This window comes from Asterias rubens, chromosome 20, assembly GCF_902459465.1.
Source record: "Asterias rubens chromosome 20, eAstRub1.3, whole genome shotgun sequence".
NCBI classification, from domain to species: Eukaryota; Metazoa; Echinodermata; class Asteroidea; order Forcipulatida; family Asteriidae; genus Asterias; species Asterias rubens.
The window spans coordinates 1,526,505-1,550,708 of NC_047081.1; the positions used below are offsets into that span (position 1 = coordinate 1,526,505).

The 24,204-nt window shown below is 37.9% G+C and overlaps 2 protein-coding genes across 5 annotated transcripts in view; one reads left to right on the forward strand and one right to left on the reverse strand.

Moving 5' to 3' along the window:
* The first annotated feature begins 818 nt into the window (after nucleotides 1-818).
* Nucleotides 819-3,510, forward strand: LOC117303812 (carbohydrate sulfotransferase 11-like). Its single transcript, XM_033788178.1, has 2 exons — nucleotides 819-974; nucleotides 1,362-3,510. The coding sequence occupies exons 1-2, from the start codon at nucleotides 879-881 to the stop codon at nucleotides 2,259-2,261; spliced, it is 996 nt and encodes a 331-aa protein (XP_033644069.1). The 5' UTR covers nucleotides 819-878; the 3' UTR covers nucleotides 2,262-3,510.
* LOC117303811 (LIM domain-binding protein 3-like) overlaps nucleotides 2,855-24,204 on the reverse strand; it is a 53,139-nt gene continuing 31,789 nt past the window's right edge. For 2 of the 4 annotated variants that reach the window (XM_033788175.1, XM_033788174.1), the window contains exons 10-18: nucleotides 23,511-23,672; nucleotides 22,211-22,321; nucleotides 13,089-13,136; nucleotides 11,514-11,599; nucleotides 10,553-10,766; nucleotides 9,880-10,063; nucleotides 9,542-9,662; nucleotides 8,579-8,700; nucleotides 2,855-7,652 (exon numbers count right to left, since the gene is read on the reverse strand). In XM_033788175.1, coding sequence (XP_033644066.1) covers nucleotides 7,575-7,652; nucleotides 8,579-8,700; nucleotides 9,542-9,662; nucleotides 9,880-10,063; nucleotides 10,553-10,766; nucleotides 11,514-11,599; nucleotides 13,089-13,136; nucleotides 22,211-22,321; nucleotides 23,511-23,672 — 1,126 coding nt within the window. In that variant the 3' untranslated portion in view covers nucleotides 2,855-7,574. The remainder of the gene's footprint in view (nucleotides 7,653-8,578; nucleotides 8,701-9,541; nucleotides 9,663-9,879; nucleotides 10,064-10,552; nucleotides 10,767-11,513; nucleotides 11,600-13,088; nucleotides 13,137-22,210; nucleotides 22,322-23,510; nucleotides 23,673-24,204) is intronic. The other 2 variants (XM_033788176.1, XM_033788177.1) reach the window with 2 other exon arrangements.

Sequence of the window (24,204 nt, forward strand, 5' to 3'; positions counted from 1 at the left end):
ACCTGAAAATTATACTCAAGTACAACTTATGCTCAGTTGGGCCAGTTTTTCGTGGAAAATCGCAACGGGCGCAAACTCTTCGCGACCCTTTTGCCAGACGCCATCTTTAATGTTGAACAATTTTACGATGTTGAAGAGTTTTTTCACTTGCAAACACAAGGTGGCGCTATTCAATTCTTGCGGTCGTCAGCAAAACAAAAAAACTCTCTAAAAAAAACACAAGGCAATGAAATAGGCATAGCCATATTTGGATATAACATTTCAATATTGTTTATTACTTTCTGTCAAAATATGTTTAATAAAAACGTATGCTTTGCGATGAGACCATCTGTGTGTATGTGTGAGCAAGAGAGGCCTGGACGCAACACAAAAATCTTAAAAGGAGGCCTTCCTTCAACTTATTGTTATTATTTGCACCAAAAATACCAACACGGTCCCAAAATGGGGAATAAACTGCAATGGAGAATAAAAAAACAAAAACAAAAATGTGCCGATGAAGAGAATAACGGTGCACCTTTTATCTTTAATTATTTAGTTGTTATTATTTTTGTCGTTTTGGATATCGGGGATGGAAATGTAATTTGCGCCCTCTGTTGACTGGTTTAGCATCAGCCAGCTGAGATTAGTCTGGTAACTTTAAACAAAAATGAAAAGACACACTGAAAAAATAATACTGACGAAGGTCGACGTCTGGAGGTAATACTTATCAGGGCACCTGACGAATTTCGTGTGGATTGTGCGTTCAGATGAAGAGCTGGTACCCAAAGATAAAATTACAAAGCGCAGCTGTCAATCAGTGTCATGCACAGCATGCAGCTGGTCATGCATGTCGTTCTCAGATTGTGTACGGTGTAGTCATGGTAGTTGCGGAATGAAAGATGTTTCGCAGGCGTTTTCTCTGTAGAAGGATACTTTTCTGTCATGGATTTGCCGCACTTGTGTTCACAGTATTGCTGTTATCATCCAGCTTGCTGGTAAGTTCTTGATTTATTGCAAATAATTTATTAATTTAGTTTAACGTCATAAATGATAATCATACATTATTTATAATTATACATAGTTATTCTTAGTAAATAGTAGGGCCTAAAACTTGAAAGTAAGATCTTGCAGTTTGATTTTGTAACTTCACACACACATTTTATTTGACATGATCACTGACTTAACATTTAATGATTTCGGGCTTAAAAGTTACTTGATAAAGATTGAGAAACTGAAATCTGTACTGTATGCACGGACTATGCTGGTTATACTTTTTAAAGTTATATACACAACGCGGCAAGTTTTTCTTCACAACTGAAAAATTCGTCCAGGCATGTATTGGTGGCTGTTTTTAATATCTGATTTCTTTCTTACCTCAACAGTCCGATGGGACGCCGTCAACTAATTCATCAGTTTGGAAATCAATCCAGCGAGTCTGGAAATCCAAGGAACATTGGAAGATTGAGATGTCAGCACGGCAGAAGTCACGTCTCCAGCTTTTCAGTCACCATTGTAAGAAATCCCTCAACCTTCAACCGTACCGGGACCCCGCTCAAAAGCATCGTGTATTGTTACGATACCGCGACCAATACCAACACACGTATGTTGACGATGACTCGCGTCTAATGGTCAGCACAGTGCCACTGTCCGGATCGAGTAATTGGCATGAGGTCTTTCAATTACTAGGGAAAAAACAGACAACCTCCGAGGTTCGAAAGTCTAGTGCTCTCGTCTCCCGCTCTCAAAAAGAGTTCTTAAACATCATGGATTTGTACACGAAGGCTATTTTTGTTCGTAATCCCCTGACCAGACTAGTCGCTGTCTACCGAGAGATGCTGAATTCCGATGCTCTTACACCGGATTCTAAGATCTATAAAGATGAAATGGCAAGGATCGTTAGGATGTCGCGAGGCCCAAGTGTTAAGGATACTGATGTGAGATCAATCAACGCAACAATCGAGGAGTTCGGACGATTTGTCGTCGATAAACACCACCAAGACAGCAGCCTTTGGATGCCGCTCTCACAGAAATACAACCCCTGTCTCTTTCGTTTTGATTTTATCGGCAAGTTCGAGACGGCATACGACGATGTTACATATCTACTAAAACTAGCCGAATTGGAGTCCACAATGATTCAACAAAAACTGAAACTGAAGAAATGGAACACTAGTCAGATTTATAATTTGACGGAGTTTTACTCCCAGTTGCCAAGTGACATTTTCCAGAAGTTGGTGGCCAAATACGATGCCGACTTTAAATTATTTGATTACAGAAGACCTTAGAATAAATTGTAAATTTAAATTCACAAACTCACAAATTAACTGAACCTAATTATTAACAGATTTTTTTATTTTTGTACTGTAAGTAATTGTTAATTATTCGCCATAGTTTGCTGTGACTTAATATTTGTTCTAAAGTGTTTATTTATTCAGACTAATGTAACAACTCGACATGAAAGGTTGTCTTGTGTTTGTTCTAAGACTACCAGTATTCTCCCAAGCCCTTAAACAGTTGTCCGCTGGCCAAATGCCAGTTCAAACATACAAGCAACAGCTAAACTTCACTCCAAGTGGTCTTGCTGGCTTATTCAGTGTTAAAAAGCATTTGAAATGATAACTAGTGCCAAAAAGCCGACTGACTTGTGAAATGACAAGCTACATTTTTTTAAACTGGCCCTGCTGGCAGGTAGCTGAAAAAGTTCAGGCCAAACGCTGCAAATACTTTTATCGGCAGAATAAACAATTATAGATGCTCCACTTGCCACCAGGGAGCATTCAATTATTCATATTTTCTATTTTTCTACCTCTATTTTAAACTCATTTCTAATGTATTAACTTTGACCACAAATAAATAACTAATTTTTAATCCCACACAATAAGGTTTCAAAGCGTTTTATTTGATCACACCAGGGCGGAGGATAATAAAGTACATCGATAAGACAATAAAATGTAGAGATTGGGTGCAAACATTTTGGTTAAATCTTGCAAGCAGAAATGAAGAGTTAAAGGTAAATTTAGGAAAAGGAAAGAGGGTTACAAGTCAATTCAATATTGTTGGAGCTACCCCAAAATATTCAACTAGTTCTTGCAGAAAATTAAAATTCTGACGTCGTTTAAATTGTAGTGAGTGACGCAAGTCTATTACATGGTGAAAGGGTGACTGTTCCATATTCTCACACATCTATGTTCCGAAACCCCCCCTGATGATTTAAAACAGAACCCGTGACAAAACACAGGGGTGTCGGAACAAAGGAGTAGTCTTGAGCCAATGGTTTTGGTGTATATACAACTTGACAAGTGAAATGTACAATTGTAAAACTAACACACTTGAAGTACAGATTAAACTATCATTTTAACATACCATTGGAAATCCTTTCTTAAACATTTTGAACTTTTTTTGTGTGTGCACCAAAAAACTGAACAAGGCGTCTTTCAAAATACTCTTGGTGCTTAAATCTCATACCTTTTCAATTCTCTTTCAAAAAAACGTTTTTCACTACACAAAATTCACATGGCTGAAAAGATAAACCAGCAACATTGGGAATCTGCCTTTAAGAACTACTATAAATAACTATCATATGCAAATTTATGCAAATGATGCTCTCATCCATATGCATAGGAGGAGAAGGGTGGGCAGGTCCAGGATGGCAGACAAGAAAATGCAATGGACCCCCCTGAAAAAAAGAGGGTTACTGCTTTCTGTCCCACATTGGCAGCCCTCCCCATTTGCTCTTCCAAAACTCCAGCGGCAGACATCACCACCACACCCCTTTGACCTTTGGGGTCACACCCCTTTGACCTTCAGGGGTCAAAAATATAACCTCACAGCTCTAGATTTCTGCAGGGGTTTAGTCCAGCAAATGGAGAGGGGGGGCTCAGACCCCCTTCCCGACAAATCCTCAGTGCTGCATGAAGAAACATTTCTGACTTTGATTTCTTAGAAACCTTGGAAAAGGAGTGGTGAAATTTACCTGTAGATTTTCCCGTTTAATATTTTCCAAATATATTGTGAACAAAACGTATTAGAAGGCACATGGGTGGGTACTATGAACAGGTCTACGTTTACTCATACAAATCATGCCATGTTAATAAAACATGCAGCAAGTGGAGGAACATGGCCGTGTAGGCAAGGTGCTGCTTTCGGCCGCTGTGGTCTGCAAGGGGTTAAATTTGAACAAACAAACAATGTCATTATTTTTAACAGCACATTATTCCACAAGCCTTGTACATAAGTCCTGTTCATAACAGACAAACACAACTGTCTATTCATGGATAAGAAACTGCTCAGAAAATTACACTCTCAACCTAAAATTCCCGATGAAAATTTCTCATCAAATTGGAAAAATACTAAAGGCACTCTTTGTAGGCGTTTCCTAGGCTGTGTATTTCCTATACATTGTGGTTAATACAAGCAAAATTAATTTAGATAATTTTAATAGCAACAAATCAAGGTAAAACGAACTAGCTTTTAAGAATCGGGAAAAGCGAGCTACTTATTAACAAGAAATAAAGTAGTATGCTTTTAAAATTGTAATAATTCACTACGTAGGTTTTTTTTCTTCAAAGGTATATTAGACTTGTACATGTCCACTGCTCGAACTGTTAACTGTCACCTGGTAAACAATACAACAATTTAAAGAAAAAAAATCTATAAAAAAATAAACATAATATTCAGTACAAAGCTTATTGGTTTACTTTATTTGGGTACACTTCGCAGAACACAATTAATATTGCGTATAATTGTTTTTCAGCTTCCACCAAATAGATTAAAAATAAAAATACTTTAAGAGTCACAAGATGATAAAATAACAGTTATTTTAGTCGCTTTATAATTTTGCTTAATGCATATTGTTAAGCTAGCAAGCAAGTAAAATGTACAATTTTTTTCTAGATGCATATAAATAAGGACACATGTACAAAAAATGAAAAGAAAACCGAGTTGGTTAAGTTAACAGTAAATAAACAATAAAATGTGAGAATTACGAAAAGTTGTGAAAGAAACTTGACTTCATGAATCAATTGATCAATCAATAATCGTTCAATCAATCAATTAATCAATTAATCAAAAACAAATTTGCAACGAAATAATATACTTTGTATTTTCAGTACTGTTAATTTTTAATGAGTGATTAGTTATAAAGCTACACTATACCTAGTTTATCCACACTAAACTAAATTCTAAGAATTTCCTCATACGTTAATTTCCCCACCTCTGGCAGGTCTGGTGCCATTCTCCTTATTCAACTCTTATAGTAGAACTGCGTTTGGGTGCCAGACTCAAATGTTACAGTCAGTGTATTTTTAAAAACACCAAGTTTTCCTTTTTGACAAAACTTGATAGTGTCTCTTGTTTCAAAAGGCATCAATAAGAAACTTTCATTGGTTACAAATTTTGAAGTAACCAAGTTAAGCTTTATTAATAATTATGATCATCAAATAATTTTTGAACAATAAAATATTATTATTGCTCATTAAACTGATGCAAATATGAAATTGTCGTTCAATATAAAGTTTTGATATTGTGTGTATGCACTTTTTCATGCAGTCTATGATAATAAGCTAGCAAAGTAGTCAAAAAATATTATTTACATATTCAAATAAAACCACAAAAACATTTAATTTATTGTGTTATATTCTCAAAAAACAAATAAAACTAACATCAAAACTGGAAGACATTGATTTAAAAACGGCTTGGTTGAGACCCATCACGATGCGGCCATCTTGGTTTTGTTCCTAAAATCCACATCATACATTCTTAAGTAGTGGGTCATGACATCACAGGTACCCGACTATGATGTTGCATCTGTTTTGTTATGGACAACGTTTACATGGTTTATGGGAATACTCCAAGAATGAAAGAGGCTAAAAAGACACATCCTTTTCCTCTGGCAACTCACACCTGTTATCTCCATGTAATTCCTTTTCCAAACAGTGAAATCATGCACAAACCAATGGTGCTGCTGACTGCCCAGGCAAATTAACTGCTCATCCATCAAGTTTAATGACCCCAGTAATTCATTGTAAGCACACTCGCTCACTGAAAAGGATGTATACTTTCCGAGTTGTTGTTGCAAAACTCAGAAATTCTTGAATGGAGCTTTCCCAAAACAGGAATTCCAATATGGCCGCCGAATGACAATACATCTATTGCATATCGACACTAACGTCACAAAAAGGTGCTCACAAAAGCCAATAAACACTCTTACAATCTACAGCAAATTTGCATATATATAATAAATTTTTGATTTTTTTGTTGTTAAAGCATTAAGCGGAGGATATAAAACTTCTATAGATATTTAAGACACTGTTAAATACATATTGCCAAAGCTGTGAAAACTATAACTCCAAGAGTGAACTTTTAGTAAAATTATTTCAACGTTTGGTTTTAGCTATTCACAATTTTTTTTCTTCAAAAAGGTCAATGAAAGATTTGAAGTCAATTACAATCAATTCACCTAAAATATTTCATTTTCCTTGTTTTTTGTTTTTTTGAGTCAAAGACCCATTTTTTTTTAATTTCGTCCGATTCCCTTCATTTTAAAGCCTTTACTAGTAATCCTAATTTTCATCCCAGAAATCACAGCAAAAAAAATTCACGCTTTTACAACCAATTCAAGCGAGCATTATTTACAATTCTCATGATTGGTTGAAAATTTTCGATAATTCGAATATCACCAACAGTCCTGATCAACCAATATACCCAGAAATTGAATGAAATTTATCGATAAAATTTTAAGGAATATGAAGGATCATTGAGGGTTGAGTTCGATCAAAACTATTAGATTGTGGTACAATATACCCCAACGAAAAATACTTTGCCCAAATAGGATATAAATCAGGATCATTTTAGGTGCCAATTCCACCATTAAAACTATCCCAACTGGGTATACTTATACCCGATTGGAACCCAATCAGGGTATACCCGTGTGCAGTGATGGCTTCTGCCTTGGTTGCTGTCAAACAAGCCATCTTGGGGGCATATTTATTTTCAGATTGGGTATACTTATACCCAAATTGGGGTACACTTATACCCATATTTGGGTATACCATATACCCATAATGGTGTATACTTTTACCCCAATTGGAACCCTCTCCTACCAATAAGGATATAAATGGTTCCCAATCGGGTATGTTTGTATGCTGTAATGGCTTCTGCCTTAGTCAGTCAAACACACTATCCCAATTGGATATACTTATACCCAGATTGAGGTATACTTTTAACCCCATTGGAACCCTCTCCTCCAATGGATACCAGATAACCCAATCAAGGAACTTCTGGGTGATCATTCTAAGAAAGTCACCCAAACTACCTCGATTTGAATACACCTTACCCACATCGGTCAACATATCCAATTGGGGATATAAACAAATCCCAATTCAGGGATCTTGAAAAAAAACCTCTCCCCATTCCATATTAACGTTTGACACTCGTCAATAGTGCAAAAACAAGAAGAATTCTCCCCCAACAACCCCCAAATCCAAAGAAAACCTTAACTCCCCATGTTACTAAAAAAAACTCCTCTCACACCCTAAGCTGCTCCATATTGTGTAGTGACCCGAGGCCGCGCCTCTTCTGATAGGCATTTTTACAGGAATCTATGGTGCATGGTGCTTGCAGTACGGCTGGCCTCGGTCGGCATAGAAGGCTTGTCCTTCTAGTGGAGTACCACATGACTGAAAAAAAGAAAATAAACGTAGGGAAAAGAATGAACAAATAATCCAACACATCAGCGCCAAATGTCATTTAAGCTATAAAGCAAACAAATTCACACGGCGCTAAAATCCTGCTAAGCAAAAGCAGGTTACCTGAAAAAAGGGCATATAAAATACATTGGTTGTGACTGGTTCCCTGCTTAGGGGTCTTGTCAAAACTAATCCAGAACAGAAAGTCGGATAACGATTCTCCGATGTCAGATTGTACTTCTATAAAGAAATGATTTTACTTGCAGAAAGGTCTGCGATGCACTAGGGACATGCCCTGTGCTTAAGCAGCCCCACCAAGCACTCTGAGGTTTGACTGGCTGATTAAATGTAGTATGAACAAACTTGAGGTTTGGAAGTTATTGTACTTAACTGAAACATGTATTTTATTTTTTTTTAAGTGAGACAAATAGAGACCTCTACTTGTTTTCCCAGCAGATAGCGATCTTAGTCTCTGTGGTTTGTTATCAAATGTAACTCTAGGCACTGTGATTTCTTCCATGTTTTCTCCAACACCCAATTTCAAACAAGGTGACTTATCGTTGTGTAGAAAAGCTTGTCCTGGGCGGTTGTTATCCGCGAGTTGTCCTGGGCCCAATTTTATAGCGCTGCTAAGCACAAAAAATTGCTAAGCATGAAATGTCTTCCTTGATCTAAACAGGATTACCATCCAAATTTCCATTTGTTGCATATTGCTTGTTACTGGTATTTAGCTGTTGTTTGCTTATCCTGAAAATCACGTGGACATTTTGATGGTAATCTTGTTTTTATCAAGGAAGAAATTTCATGCTTAGCAAATTTTTGTGCTTAGCAGCTCTATGAAATTGGGCCCTGACCTGACATAGAGATGAAACTCATAGAGAAAGGAAAGTGATATTTGAAGAGTGATTTTTCCTTACCGGATTAGAGCAATTGAAGCACGTTGAGTGCCATTGTTTCTTCAGTGCCTCCACCCACGCATCTCCAGGCTCTACTGGGTAATTACATCCAGCGCAACGGACAGAGAACAACGCCTGGTAGTCTGTAATCAGAGAAAACAAAAACTCATACTTTGCATGTCCCGATTGAGTGGTGAGTAGGGTATCTGCACACTTTAAAGGCACAGGGGTGGATTTCACAAAGAGTTAGGACTAGTCTTATCTCGAGTTAGGACCAGTTACTCGTCCTAACTTAGGACTATCCATGCAATTTGCATATCTCCTAGGACTAGTCCTAACTTAGGACTATCCATGCAATTTGTATATCTCGTAGGACTAGTCCTAACTTAGGACGGGTAACTTATTGTGAAATCGACCCCTGGACACCTTTGGTAATTGTAGACCAGTAGGCCCCTATTGGTGTATCCCAACCTATGCATAAAATAACAAACCTGAGAAAATTTGGGCCAAATTGGTCATCGAGGTTGCAAGAGAATGAGAGAAAAAACACCATTGTTGCACGACTTTGTGAGCTTTCAGATGCCTAATAAAAGGCTTCAGCTGAAGCTTTCTCAAAAACTATGTTACTTCAGAGGGAGCCACTTCTCACAATGTTTTGTACTATCAACAGCTCTCCATTGCTCATTACCAAGTAAGTTTTTATGCTAACAATTTTATTTGAGTAATTACCAATATTTTCCAGTGCCCTTAAAAAGTAAAATTTAAGACTTTTTAAGACCCTTTTTATGATACACTTCACAAAATTTAAGACCTCTGACAGTACTCTTGGAAAATTCTTTCCAAACAAGAAAAAAAAGGGTAATTAATGTTAACAACTTGCATCCCACTCATTTGCACATGTTTTTTTTTTTTTTTTTTTTTTTTTTTTTTTTGGGGGGGGGGGGGGTTTCTGTTCCTCCAGTGCTGTCACAACTGTCTTCTTACCCTTCTTGCAGTAGGGTTTACCCTCACTGATGTGGAACGCAGTTCCGGTTATTGGCTCGTTGCAATGATGGCACAGGAAGCAGTCCTGATGGTAGGTGCTCCCCATCGCTTGGACGCATCCCTGAGAACGAGAAAGAAAACCACCAGATATAAAAATATTTGTAGGGGGAAAGGTTTTAAGAGATGATAAAAAATAAGTTTCTGCAAGCTGGGATTTTCAGTTTGTTTCATTGGGCAGTCAGTTTTCCCTTTTGGTGTACTAGTAAATAAAAGTCTTCGGCCACATAAATACCCTTCTAGGTCACATATCAAACACTAATGCCCTTGTAAATTCTCACCCCTTGGGAGATACTCCTATGGCAGATGGCACACTTTGGAGCGTACAGGTTGTTGAAGTCTTTTTCGCAGTAGACTTTCCCGTTCTGCTCCATGAAGCCCTGATTGGACAGGTTCTCGTGGCAGTGGACGCAGACGAAATGCTCAGGATGCCAGTTGCGGCCTACGGCGGAGACGAACGCGCCCCTGGTGAAGAAGATTTTACCGTCATTATTTTGTAAAATTCTAAATCCTTAGTGTCTGTGGCTAGAGACCCCTTGAACTCTTCATTAAAGGCACTGGACACTATTGGTAATTACTCAAAATAGAACTTTGTAAGCATAACAACTTACATGTACTTGGTAACGAGCAATGGAAAGCTGTTGGCTCCCTCTGAAGTAACAGAGATTTCGAGAAAGCAAATATTTAAATACTTTAGGCCCGAAGTCTTTTATTACTACAAAAAGGGCATCTGAAAGCACACAAATTTGTGCAACAAGGGCGTTTTTTTCTTTCATTATTCTCTTGCAACTTTGATGACTAATGGAGTCCAAACTTTCACAGATTTTTTATTCTATGGGTATGTCTGGATACATCAAGTGAGAATATACTGGTCTTTGACAATTACCAAAGGTGTAGAAGGCCAGATTTCTGTGACCATGGTTAACCTTAGTATTGCCTGTAGGTAAATCTCACCTGATGATGCTGTCGCATCCGTCACACATTGGCGTACGTCCCGCCGATGGTCCACCCCCAGCTGCCGGTGTCTGGGCATGCTGCTGCTGTTGGGCACGCTGCTGTGGGGCACGCTGCTGTGGGGCATGCTGCTGCTGCCTGGGCTGGTTGGCCATCGGAGCGCGGCTATGCTGCTGGGGCGCCCTGGAAAACGTTGGGGGCGGAGGAGGTGGGCCTGGAGAGTAGGGATTAGATCAATCACAAAAATATTGAAACAACGACGACTGGAATGCAACTGTTGCGTCCGGCTTCACCCATAGGATTTAACACTGACAGGAAGTGACACACCTATGGTTAATGGTTTACTCATTCGGCTGAACGCTAGGCAACTGTTAAAGAGATTAAACCATGGATTATAGCCCTGAGTTTATTGCACTTGTCTTCTATGGCCCTGTTCAGACAGGGGACTAAAATTAGACCTCATTGTAAACTGGCCCAGGGGTCAATCACTGTATCATTCTCCAACGTACAGTAAACATGCTGGGAATGATGTGTAGAGTTGTATGGCCCAAAGTCAACAAAGTGAAGACTAGGATGTTATGTCTCTTTTATATTGTTATTTATTATCAAAGTAGACACATGGTTTGTTAAGGAAATTATGTATCTTTCTGTTTCATGCCTGTGCCCAATTTAATAAAGCATGTTAGCACAAAAATGTGCTTAGCACAGTAGAGTAATGCTTAACAGTGTTTACTATGAAATTTGGCCTACAACCCAATCTCAAAAAGCAGAAAGATTGTTAAGCGAATCCTTGAAGAACCCACCCCTAAATAAATTGAGTGGAGCACCAGTTGCAACAATGTAAACTTTACGGAATGTCAGCTGGTAACCTGTTTCTGCTAAGCAAGACTTTTCTGTGCTTAGCATTTTTTTTTGCTTACAGGGTTACAAGAAACTGATTACGGAGCTCGAAGTCCCTTACCTGGGGCCCGTGGTGGTGGTTGGCTCATGGCGCGGGGTACCGGGTTGCTGCGTGCCTGAGTTGCAATCTGACTGGGAGTTTGCTTGCTGCGAAAAACAAAATGGGAGAAAAGTTTTCAGAAAAAAATTAGTCACATTAGTATAATTGATATCCCTTTCAAAGAAAGTTTATTTTATTTCATTTATTCTGGTTGTGAAACCAAGGATTCTCAGAAAAGTGACCTTAAGCCCGGTTCATACTTCCTGCGAATGTGAATGCGAAGCGAATCAGACGTGAATTTGACGTCACAACCCTCCTTTGCGCACCAATATTCGCAAGTGAGTTGAGCAGAGTTTAACTGCTGCGAATTATCCGTTGCGAATTTGTGACGTCAACATTCAAATCGCATTCGCATCGCATTTGCAGGAAATACGAACCGGGCTTAAGTCACGTACTAGCCAAGAACCCATGGAGAGAAGGCAAGGAAGTTTCAGTTTTAAATGTAGGAGGAAAACCCTGGAGAATTATTCCAGAGGAAACCCACACAGTCAGGTAGGGACTGAAAACCAAATCCACATAGAGCCCTGATGGGATTCGAACCAGGGCCCTAGAGGTGGAAGACGGGGAAAGATACCACTTCGCTAACCTGAACACCTAATTGATTGAATGTCATCAAAATTCAGGAATAAAATATTTCTCCCTACAAAAGTGTACAGACCATAAATTTGAAATCCGACTTCATCGAAACATAATCGCGAATTTGGTTTGTCCAAAGGAAACAGAAGTCATGCAGAACTTAAACAATTTAAAGCAATAACAAGAGATTGAAAAACATGAAAATCATGGAACACATTCTGAAAGTCTGAAAATCTGAAATTTAAAATGAGTTAAAACTTTTGAAATAGAAATTCAACTGGTACAAGTCACAGTCACAAATGAAAAAAATATATAGATCTCATACACACAACTTTGCCACAGACAAATATAAAAATATCGAACAAAAAACACAACTTTCTAAACTACAAATTATAATATTTGATAACATAAATGTACCTGTGTAAACACTTTCAAAATAAAAAAACACAAAACAACTACAACCTTAAACTTGTTCTTTTAACTTTGACAAACAAAGTTAAAGAATAGAAGACAGCAAAAAAATATACAGATATATAAATTATAAACATAGAATCACAAAATTTCTTCACAAGTCTGATTTAATTTATGTAATACAAATAAAGGATTAATACTTAAAAATTCTTGCATCACAAATAATTGTTTTTGCCTTTCACCAATAACTGTTTTTGCCTTTCACCAATAATTGTTTTTGCTTTGGCTGCACCAAAATCTTTTGCGACTTCTTTCGTCAGTTTACCACGCATCTCTATTGGATTCAATTTTGTCATTCTACACTAAAAATCCGATACTTAAAACCAAAACTCCAATAGGAACACAGCTTTAGCTTATGATGGCGAAAGGCAAAATTCAAAACATTTAGGCCGCTGGCCACAGACATTCCACATTTACACACTGATAAACAAAGACAATATTATTATCGATAAAATAGCGATAAGTAGTCGCAGAAACTGTGTTAATTACCCAGCAGAACTGGGCAGGAACATCACCTTCACCCCGTCATCAGGAGCACTGTGGTAAAAGAAGTGAGTAGTAAGAAAAATATAAAAACACAAACACACCGTGAAATATATTAACAGCCAGTGGAGAGGGAGGGAGGGTAAATGTTGAGGGAGGTTGGAGGGTAGGGCTACGGGGGGTAGTGGGTATAGTGGGTAGGGGTGAGGTTGGTGGGTAGGGGTGAGGTTTTGTTGGGTAGGGGTGAGGTTGGTGGGTAGGGGTGAGGTTTTGGTGGGTAGGGGTGAGGTTTTGGTGGGTAGGGGTGAGGTTTTGGTGGGTAGGGGTGAGGTTTTGGTGGGTAGGGGTGCGGTAAAAGAAGTGAGTAGTAAGAAAAATATAAAAACACAAACACACTGTGAAATATATTAACAGTCAGTTGGACCAAGAGGAAGGGAGGGGTTGGTGGGCAGGGGTGAGGGGTGGTAGTGGCTGGCTGGTAGGACGGATGGGAGCAATGGGGGGGGGCCTGAATAGCAAGGATATTATGGATGAGGTTAGGGGTGGGCCTGCTTGGCCCAATTTCATGGCTCCGCTTACCTTCAGTGAAGGGAAGCAGGGAGTTCCACGCTTACACCAAGTGTATTGCATGGATTAGCAGGGAATATTTGTGGATTAGCAGGGAATATTTGTGGATTAGCAGGGAATATTTGTGGGTTAGCAGGGACTATTTGTGGATTAGCAGGGAATATTTGTGGATTAGCAGGGAATATTTGTTGATTAACAGGGAATATTTGTGGATTAGCAGGGAATATTTGTGGATTAGCAGGGAATATTTGTGGATTAGCAGGGAATATTTGTGGATTAGCAGGGAATATTTGTGGATTTGCAGAGAATATTTGTTTGTCAATGCGCAAGCAACGTTACTAGGCATCATTCACATATACAGCTCTGTAGACGCAAAAATCTGCGCTTGATGATCGTAAGCGTACAACTCATTAAGCAGAGAATGAAATGGGGCCATGGATGGAAGATTAGGGGTGGGCCTATCAAAAGGTGACTAGAGGGTAGGTAGTGCTCATTTTGCGATCGGGTTGATAGTGGAGTCGGAGAGTTAGAGGAGGGGGAAGGAGTATAAACCAAAGAGGGACAATAGGAGGTCCACGGTTGAAGGCGTATAGAAGCTTGGGTGAGTTGGTTGTGGATGGGAGGTTTGTGGTGGTAAGGTCGACAGGTCAAGAAGGTGAGAGGATGGGGGGAAAAAGAAAGTAGGACCAGCTGCCAATTACTACTTATCTGTCCAGAGCAGTTTCTTGCCTTGTTTGCTCAAGGAGGAGAGGCCTAGTGTATGGATTTCAAAAGATGCGATTGCTTTTTATAAATCAAACCCCTGTCGGAGCTACGTCGAGCTTGCCGCTAAATATCTCTGACTTATATAGACTAATCACTTCTACTGCCGCGGGGTACCAGACTAAGGGTAAATGATTATATTCACTGGGAAGGTTTATCGTAAAAGTCAAAGCCTGCGTGTGTCGGACACGGTGTAATGGTACTTTTATTAATTTGAGTTGACATTTATAGAGCAGGATGAAGGCTTGTATTGCCTGGAGCTGGGATTAGATGATATATGTGCTTGTGTTTCTTCGGAACATTTTTCCCAACGATCTCACCCTACTTCTAACTTCTTAAAGGTCTTGATGGATTGGTAAGAAATCTTTGTTTCTTCTCTTAATAAAAAAAAAGTATTTGACTACTCAAGGGAATAAGCAAGAAATCTTGAAAATGAGAAGGGGACAAACTTTGGATGGAAAATGGGAAGGTTACGATGGGAAAGGGAATTGTTTGGATGGGTCAATTTAAATGTTTAGATGGGAGAAGGAAAATGATCCGGATGGGACATGGGAAAAGGTTGGACGGGAAAAGGGAAATATTTGGATGGATAAAGGGAATTGTTTGGAAGGGAAAAGAAAACTGTTTGGAGGGAAAAGGGAAATATATGAAAGAACAAGGGAAAAGTTGTGTTGGGAAAACCGAGGCCAAAGGCAAGGGGAGGAAAAAAATTAATAGAAATACAGATTGAATAAAACAGTTGCAATAGTGCTCACTCCAGAACAAATGAAAACCAGGACAAGAATTTACAATGGTGTTCACACTCATGCGTAAATGTAAAAAATTGAAGAAGAAAAAAACCTCAATTGTTTTGTCCGCCATACCTATCTTGCAAAGAGCAATATGGCGGACAACCCATTTCAGAGTGAATGAAAGGTACTTCCAATTTCACGCAAAAAGAGTGACACAGATTTACTTTCACTCTCAAAAGAAAGGAAACTTACACCACTCGGACAAGAGAGTGAAGAGAGTAAATAAAGGTGGGGGTTTATTTGCGACTGGAGTGAGCACATATTACTAAACACATTTTACAAAATATCTTTAAAAAAAAGCTGGATTCAAACTCAGCTCATCAATTCAAAATGGCACATCAAAAACTGTCAAATCAAAAACAACTTCACAAAAATATTAGTAAATGAAATTAGCAAAGTAAGCTACAGTTAGAAAAAATAAGGTTAGTTTGTCTAATTTTATAAGTGGATATGAAGGGTAAATGCAAAGGCAAATAATGTGTAAAAAGTTAAGAAGTTACATATGGTAAATAAAATATTTTCTGACATTTTAAAAAGTAAATCATGATGTCTGAATGCTACAGAAAGTAAATATTACGCACGTTTTCAGTCAGAACAAAAAAATGAGATGTTAACCCGGAGGTCGAATGTTCAACTCCTGCTCTTGTACAAAATTTTGGCACAATCCAATTTTTAATTCATAAAAAACAAAAAAACAGTATCTGCATACGAAAAAATGCTTGGATTTTTATTTGTATCTTTTAAAAGGCAATTGAAACCATTTTGTTTAAACCCCAAATCCCCTGAAGTGTATGTAAAAACGTCTCACTTTTTGTAACTGACATACTTCAAAATTAGTGACTAAAAGAATACAGAGTTCATGCAGTTTGCTAAGTCTAGTTCCTAAGCTTAGTTTGTAAATACAGGAAAAGTAGGTAACTCAAAGTTACTTCAGTTGGTAAAATTACAACACAACTTAATATGTGGTGAACATCAGTAAAGTGACAAACAAAAACAAGATAAACATGCTCAATAGACAACACAAACAAATGCCTAGAAATAGTTAATTGTTTATAAGACTATAGTTACAGAGTTGATTACGCTAATATACAGAAATGGTATGATGATGCGAGTTACAGCATTGGTTACATTGTTGGTGATGCTATAGTTACACATTGGTGATGCTATAGTTACACATTGGTAACGATAGTTAAAGCTTTGGTAATGCTAGTTAAAGCATTGGTAATGCTAGTTAAAGCATTGGTAATGCTAGTTAAAGCATTGGTAATGCTAGTTAAAGCATTGGTAATGCTAGTTAAAGCATTGGTAATGCTAGTTAAAGCATTGGTACGTGTAATGCTAGTTAAAGCATTGGTAATGCTAGTTACAGCATTGGTAATGCTAGTTACAGCATTGATAATGCTATATACATCGATACAACGAAAATAGTAATAATAATAATTTGGGAGGCTAATCATCCTTACTCGCAGCTAAGAGCTAAAATGCGAAGGACGCGGCTACAACAACCCATTATGACCACGGAGCACAACCTGATGGTCTGAAAAACCCTTGTGGCACAGCAGAGAACCAATGCACAACGCAACCCACATATGGCCCTGGCAGGGTATCGAACCAGGGCCACCTTGGTGAAAGGCGAGCGCTTAAGGCACAAGCCAACCAATGCTAGTTACAGCATTGGCAATGTGATGTGGTTACCATGTAGCATTTTCCATGCTTAGCAAAGTTGTGGACTTAAAAGCAGACCTAAGAAAACAGTGACAGGTAAAATGCTGGTTTCAAAAGCTAAACATTGACACAAAAAGATCGCTTACAATGTTGACAATCAATATGTATGTTTACTTTTGCATCATTGTATTTTACAGAAGAACAAATTTATTCAGCAGAACATGGTCTGCCCCTACACTCCTCTGAGCCATCAGGATTTAAAATTACGTTATATGTGCTGAATAGTTGATTTTTTTTTCTTCATATTATGCCCCCTGCTCACAATTTATGAAATCTAGCTGTAGTTTACTGATTATATACAAACTGAATGTTCGCTTGAGTAGGCAAAAAAAAAAATATAATAAAATATTAACTTCATTTGCACATTGATGAGTGAAAAGATTGTAGCACTTTATGCATATTTTGGAATACATCGAGTGATGATACTGGTCTTTGACAAGTACCAAAATAATACCCTGCATTTAAGATATGACCCAAGTTGAGTTACGATCCCATTTGGGATATGACCCTAATAGTTGAGATACCATTCTATTTGAGATACGACCTTAGTTGAGATATGACCTCATTAGAGATATGTCCTCATTAGAGATATGACCTTATTTTAGATACAACTCTATTTGAGATAAAACAAAAACTTGAGATACAAAACTTTGTTCAAGCAGTAAGAGTTCAAGGTCAAATCTTGTTCAGGCATCCATGAATCTTCCCACAAAACAATGCGGTAAAATACTACCGTAACTGATTGAACATTAATTTTAAAAGTAAAAGAAAAAGGCACTTTTCCTCAGATTTAAGTGTCTTCAGAACCTAATAATGCAATTTTTTCAGAACCACTTTTTTTCGGTGAATTATTTTCCTCTAAAAACACAGTCATTGTCGAGAAAACTGTATCTGAAAACCTAAACAAATGCAACAACCATTTATGGGAGTCAAAAATCTGACTCCCATAAATGGCTGACCGTGTTAGTCGACGAGGTAAAAGGAAAACCACGCATTTTCGAGTGATACTTGTGTGGATTATTGTATTCTACTTTTAAAGTCTCTTTCTAATCATATGCATTTGATAACAAATGGTTACAAACGCTTTTCAAAGACCAACTCGACCGATCCAAGGCAATGTGTTCCTTTAAAGACAACAAGATAAAATATTAAAAGTGGGCATGGTTTAATACTATATTCTCCTAACTGAAACAACAGATATTAAGCCAAAATTTTCAAGTATATGGTTGATCACACAAAACATAAACACTGTCTGCGACTAATTATGTCAGCTCTACCAATCCTGTTATAGATATGATATATTTCTTGAAGATAACGATGAGTTGTGTCTTCCAAAATACAGTTTCAATTACAAAATACCGACAGTTAAACTTGTGACTATGTGACACTTGTCCATTTGTTTGTTTCTTTGCATGTGACGTAGGCTGCTAGATATAACTCAACAGGCTGCGTTAACAGGGAAAACAGGGTGGAATTCTTGCCATGCACAAAAAAACAAAATATTATTCGCATCAACATTCAACAACTCATGCTCAAACCACACTGTTATCGGACATTCAGATTGCGTTAATAGCAACGCCAAACGAGTCTATTAGTACAGCAATTACAAAACCACCAATGGATTTGAAGTGAATATTTATATACCCTACTTACACGCTTTTTTTCAAGACTGACTAACTAAATAAATATTTTATGCATTAAGAAGTACCAGAAGTCTTGTGTCAATAGCGCTAACAAAATAGAAACACAATAGCGCTAACAAAGAAGCCAAGCACAAAACAATTTTGGTTAACAGAAATAAATTACCAGCCAAGATACCAATTCGCACGTACAATTTGTGAATGGTTTCCTGCTCAATTTTGCTAAGCAGATATGTTTGCTAAGCAGATTTGAAATTGGCTCCTGGATTTCGGACTGAAACAAGTCTAATACCACTTAAATTTCTCACCATCATTTCAGCAGGAAACCAATACAAAATTGTACATCTGAAATGGTATCTTGGCTGGTGACCGTTTTCTGGTAACCAAAATTGTACACATGTCCATGATTTATGTTTACTCGTGTGTACTGACAAAATGGCCGCCCCCATGACAGCGGTCTAAACCAGGAGTTTAAGATAAAGACTTCTGCTACCCCAAAATACGATAAACTATAATTTTCTTTACCTTTTTCTTAATATTAATTACGACTAACTCTTTAAACCTATTTCAGCAAAAATAATACTTTACGCTAATTTTAATTTTTACTTTAGATTCCTTTGTCAAAGTCCAGAATACATACATGTAAGTCCCTTTCATACTTGGGCCGATTTTCTAGAAAATTTTGTTTATCTTTCGGCACTTCAACTGCTAACCTGGGCCCTACTTCAATTTCATAGAGCCACTTAACAGCCAATTTTGTTTTACCCCTTGTTTGTATACCACACAATGAACCATTAGTTCTTGTGATTCTTTGCTTTGACTACTGTTCTTACTTTAAAGCCATTGGACCCTTTCGGTTCAGAAAAAAACCCAAAAAGTTCACAGATTTACAAATAACTTACATGGTTTACAGAAGATAGTGGTGAAAGACTTCTCTTGAAATATTATTCCATGAAATGCTTTACTTTTTGAGAAAACAGCAAAACGATATCAATTCTCGTTAACGAGAATTACGGATTTATTTTAAACACATGTCATGACACGGCGAAACGCGCGGAAACCAAGGGTGGGTTTTCCCGTTATTTTCTCCCGACTCCGATGAGCAATTGAGCCTAAATTTTCACAGGTTTGTTATTTGATATAGAAGTTGTGGTACACGAAGTGTGGGCCTTGGACAATACTGTTTACCGAAAGGGTCCAATGGCTTTAATGTGAAGGAAAAGTGGTTGTAGAAATGGCACAAATATATTTGGTAAAACGTAAAGACTTGCAAACATGTTGTACAATGTTGATCAGCACACTGTACAAGCCAAGTCTTCTACCTCCATGTTCTTATGATCTTTTACAAAATCTCATTTACTTTAGGGGGCAAATATTTATACGGGCACAAACATAAAGCAGGGTATATAAATATGCTAAGACACACAACAAAGGCGTCCATGTTTGTATAAAATAGACAAGATACACACTCCATTGCATCGATCGACAACTAAACTTTGATGGAAAAATCCATTGGTGGAAACAATTAAACAATAACGTTTAAATAACAACGACACAATCAACTTTGCCACACATATATTTAAAATACACCCATTAGGCCACATAAAAAAAAAATTGTTGATCGTCCCCGCCCGACCGCTCAAAACAGCCCGACCCCATTTTATTTATTTTTTACTCCATGTCTGGATATCTCTTTATACTTTTACTGCCCAGATTTTTCAGGTGATATTTTTTTCAAAATGTACAGGTTTGAAAAGATGTTTAAAGAAGGTTTTTATTCATGTTGGCAAAGCAAGAACGATTCTTCAAATAATTATTTACTTGGGCTACACTGTGCTCAGTTGTTTGGAAAAGTTTACAGAAAATGTCATCTAGGAGTTAAATTTGTTTGACAAAACTATTGAAAACATCAAAAACACACAAACCCTCTGTTTTATAGTGATTGTGATGATTTCTTTATTCTTGATTTCATATTAGTTTGGCATGTCAACAAAACTTGAAAAAAAAAAAAAAATATCCCTCCCTCCCCCATCCGCAAAAAAAATGGACGATCAACAATATTTTTTTTATATGGCCTTACTGTTAAGACAAAATCACCAAGGCCCAGTCATATCTCAACCAACTGTTGTGTGATAATTACACAAAAACACTTAAGATTTATACATAAGGTTTTTGAAACACCTTTCTTCAAAAGAGGTAATTTTGCTATTGTGTCTATAACCGCACAATTATAAAAATAAACTTGTGAAGATTTCTGAATGAAAATGGCTTGGGTCAAAGTTAGGAGAACAATACTTGGTGAAGTTCTTTGATAAGCATAAGAAAAGTCAGGGAACCAATCCCAAAGATGTAAACTATACATTACTTTGGCTGGTAGCCTGTTCTTTGCTAAGCAAGATTTTTCTGTGCTTAGCAAATCTTTGGGTTGACCAATGGGAGACTTTTGGACGCAAGATGGCAGCAGACATCCAAAGTTTATCTCCATTGTGATAGTTAATGCGATCATTCGCACATTACCAAGAACAATAAATTCACCTAGTAAGTCTGCTGCAACCAAGTGTCAACAAAGTCTCCAAATGCCAACAACTGCAGCCATAATCTTCAGAATTGAACAAAACTACAAATATTTATTTTTGATATCGCTAATGACTACAGAAAGATGACTTAATAATGGTTGTAAATTCTACATGGTGATTTATTCTACGCAATGAAGTTATTACTTGACGATATGGTTGGGTCTTGTTTTATCCATGCTATAAAATGACTTTGAGACACAACAGTGCTGAAAAATTATTTATTCAAAAAATGCAATGTGTTTCATACAGACTATGTATAATTACAAAAAGTGATTAACCAAACATGATGAAAACTATTAATTATGACACTAAAAATTCAAACTAATGCATGCTACAAAATGTATACACGTATAATGGACATCTGAAGGGAGTATGGTGGGCAGCCAATCAGGAAGCTTGTTACATTGTCAATGTCAACTTCTAACCAATCACATTGTTTCTTTGAAGGTGATGACTGTACTTCTATCAAGTACAAAAATAGACAGCCAATCAAGTGAGTGCTTTCAGTAGGTGTCAAAAATGCAAGCTGGTTTTTGATTGGCTGAATAACTTAGCTAGTTATATACACTTTTTTATTGGTTATATACTTTGTTCTAATCAGTAAAAAAATGTCACCAATCAGATTTGCTGTTATTAATCTCAATGTTTGATCTTCAATTGTTTAGATTTCTGATTGGCTGAGATATTTCAACCAATCTCACATTGTCTTTGACAGGCATAACATTTGGTCCTTAGAAATAAATTAGGAGAATTTAAGGGCCGAGAGAGTATGTATTTAGACAGTTTTTTCTTGATTTGTTCATGGGGCAACAACATCAGAAATCAGTCTAAAGTAGGAAGTAATGTTGTTTTAAATTAGTCTACTTGTTTGTGATTGGATAATAACATTGAGTATTTGATTGAACGATAAGATTGACTGCTCACTTAGTCCCCAAAGACAAGGTTAAAGTTCATGATCTCTAAAAAGGAAATGAACAACTTTTAATGTGAGAAACATTCCCAACCCAAAACGACAACACTCAATCAAAGACAACAAATTGGAGTAATTTGGGGTGTAAATCAGTTACCCTGGCTCCCGGGGAAAGTTCATTCCTGGACTTGTGGGGCTCTGTGGCCCAGTGGGCATTTCATGTTTTACCGTGTTATCTACTGTGAATACTGGAACGACACCCTGACATCTGTGAGGGAGGATAAAGTAGGCATCAATCATTTTAGCAACTAGAAATTTATAAAAAAAGTAAGTGATCAATTTAAAATCTACTTTCATGAAAGTTAAAATGATTCAAGCCAGGGAGGATAAAGTATGCACTAATATCTTAGCAAGAACTTGTACAAAATTAAATAAATGACATTAAAATCTACTTTCATAAAAGTTGAGGTGATTAAAAACAGGTTTTTGCCCCTGCAACCCTTTCCCCTCCCACCCTTTCACATCTTAAGATCCCAGTTATCCTCATCAACCATTGATTCCACCCAGTCAACCCATCCCCACTAAACATCTTTCAAACATTCCCCCTTCACCAATTCATTTTACCCCATACAATTCAAACTTCTCCACCCAGTTTACCCCTACTCTACCCAGTAAACCCTCATCACTTCCTGTCTACACCCCTAAGAACTTATCCCATCTCATCAAGCATCTTCCAAACCATCTTCTTTACCCACTCATGCTACCCCTACAACCCTCTCCCACAGTTCACCCTAACTCAACCAAGTTTGCCCTCGTTCCACCCAGTCAACCCTCACTCTATCCCCTCCCTACTCCACCCCTAAGAACTTATCCCCTCTCGCCATACATCTATTCCAAACCCTCACCTTCACCATCCATACAAACATCTCCACCCAGTTAACCCTAACTCAACCCAGTCAACTCTCACCCAAATCCCTGCCCCTCCCCTTGCTCCTAAGAACTTATCCCATCTCAACAAATGTCTTGAGTTCAAACCTCCCCTTCACCCATTTATGCTACCCCTGCAACCCTGTCCACCCAAGTAATGCTACCTCCCGCAGTTTGTCCCCATTCCACCAAGTCAACCCTCACCATATCCCCTCCTACCTCTAGCCAAAGAAATTATCTCACCTCAACAAACATCTTCCAAACTCTCCCTTTACCCATTAATTCAACCCCCTAAACCCTTTTCACCCAGTCACCCCTCACCCTATCCTTTCTTTTCCAGTCCTCTCCCCTCCCACCTAATAACTCCTCCCCAAGAACTTATCCTATCTCAACAACGATTTTGTGCTCCGAACTTAACCAATTCATGCTTCCCCTACACTCCTCTCCACCCAGTCAACCCTCACCCCACCAAGTCACCCCTCACCCCTTCCCCTCCCCACCCTTAACAACTTATCCCCATCTCAACATACGTCTTGACTGCATCTGGATTCTGCATAAGGGCCCTTGCGATGATGGCGTTGGGATCCTCCCTCTGTGGTGCCGTGTACCTAGACTTAAAGTTAAACATCCCGATGGGCGGTCTGACCACTGGTGGACTGACGAGAGGAGGCGGCCTTGGATGCCTGGGTCGTCTTAAAACACACGACGATGAAGCAGTGAAAAAGGTTTAGAACTATAGGATGGTACAACATGGGTAGTTCAAAAACAAGTCACCACAGTAGTGGTGCCAACTGATAAAAGAAGAGAACACTCTTCCAAATCACATTATAAAGGATGCCCAGACTATTCAAATTGATAAGAATTTATCTTCCATCTTTTAAGAGGAATGTCAATTCCTACCTCCAGCTCCACTGAGTTTCTGCATGTCTATGTTTTCTTCCTTGTAGCCCTTAACCTAGAGTGGCTTTTAGCCTTGTTTTGGGCGACTTGCATAAAAATATAAAAAAATAAAAAATAAAATAAATGCTCAAAATGTTGTCTTTTTTGACAAGTGAATAGCAATGAATTTCACGAAGCCAACAATTTATAGGTCATTCCCCTTCACACTCATACATGTATAATAAGTCTCTCTGAAGCATTCAGTACAATTTAAAACCAAATGTTTGTTGTTTCATTTTCTAAATACACAGAATATTAAGAAAGCTGATATAATTTTGGGGAAGA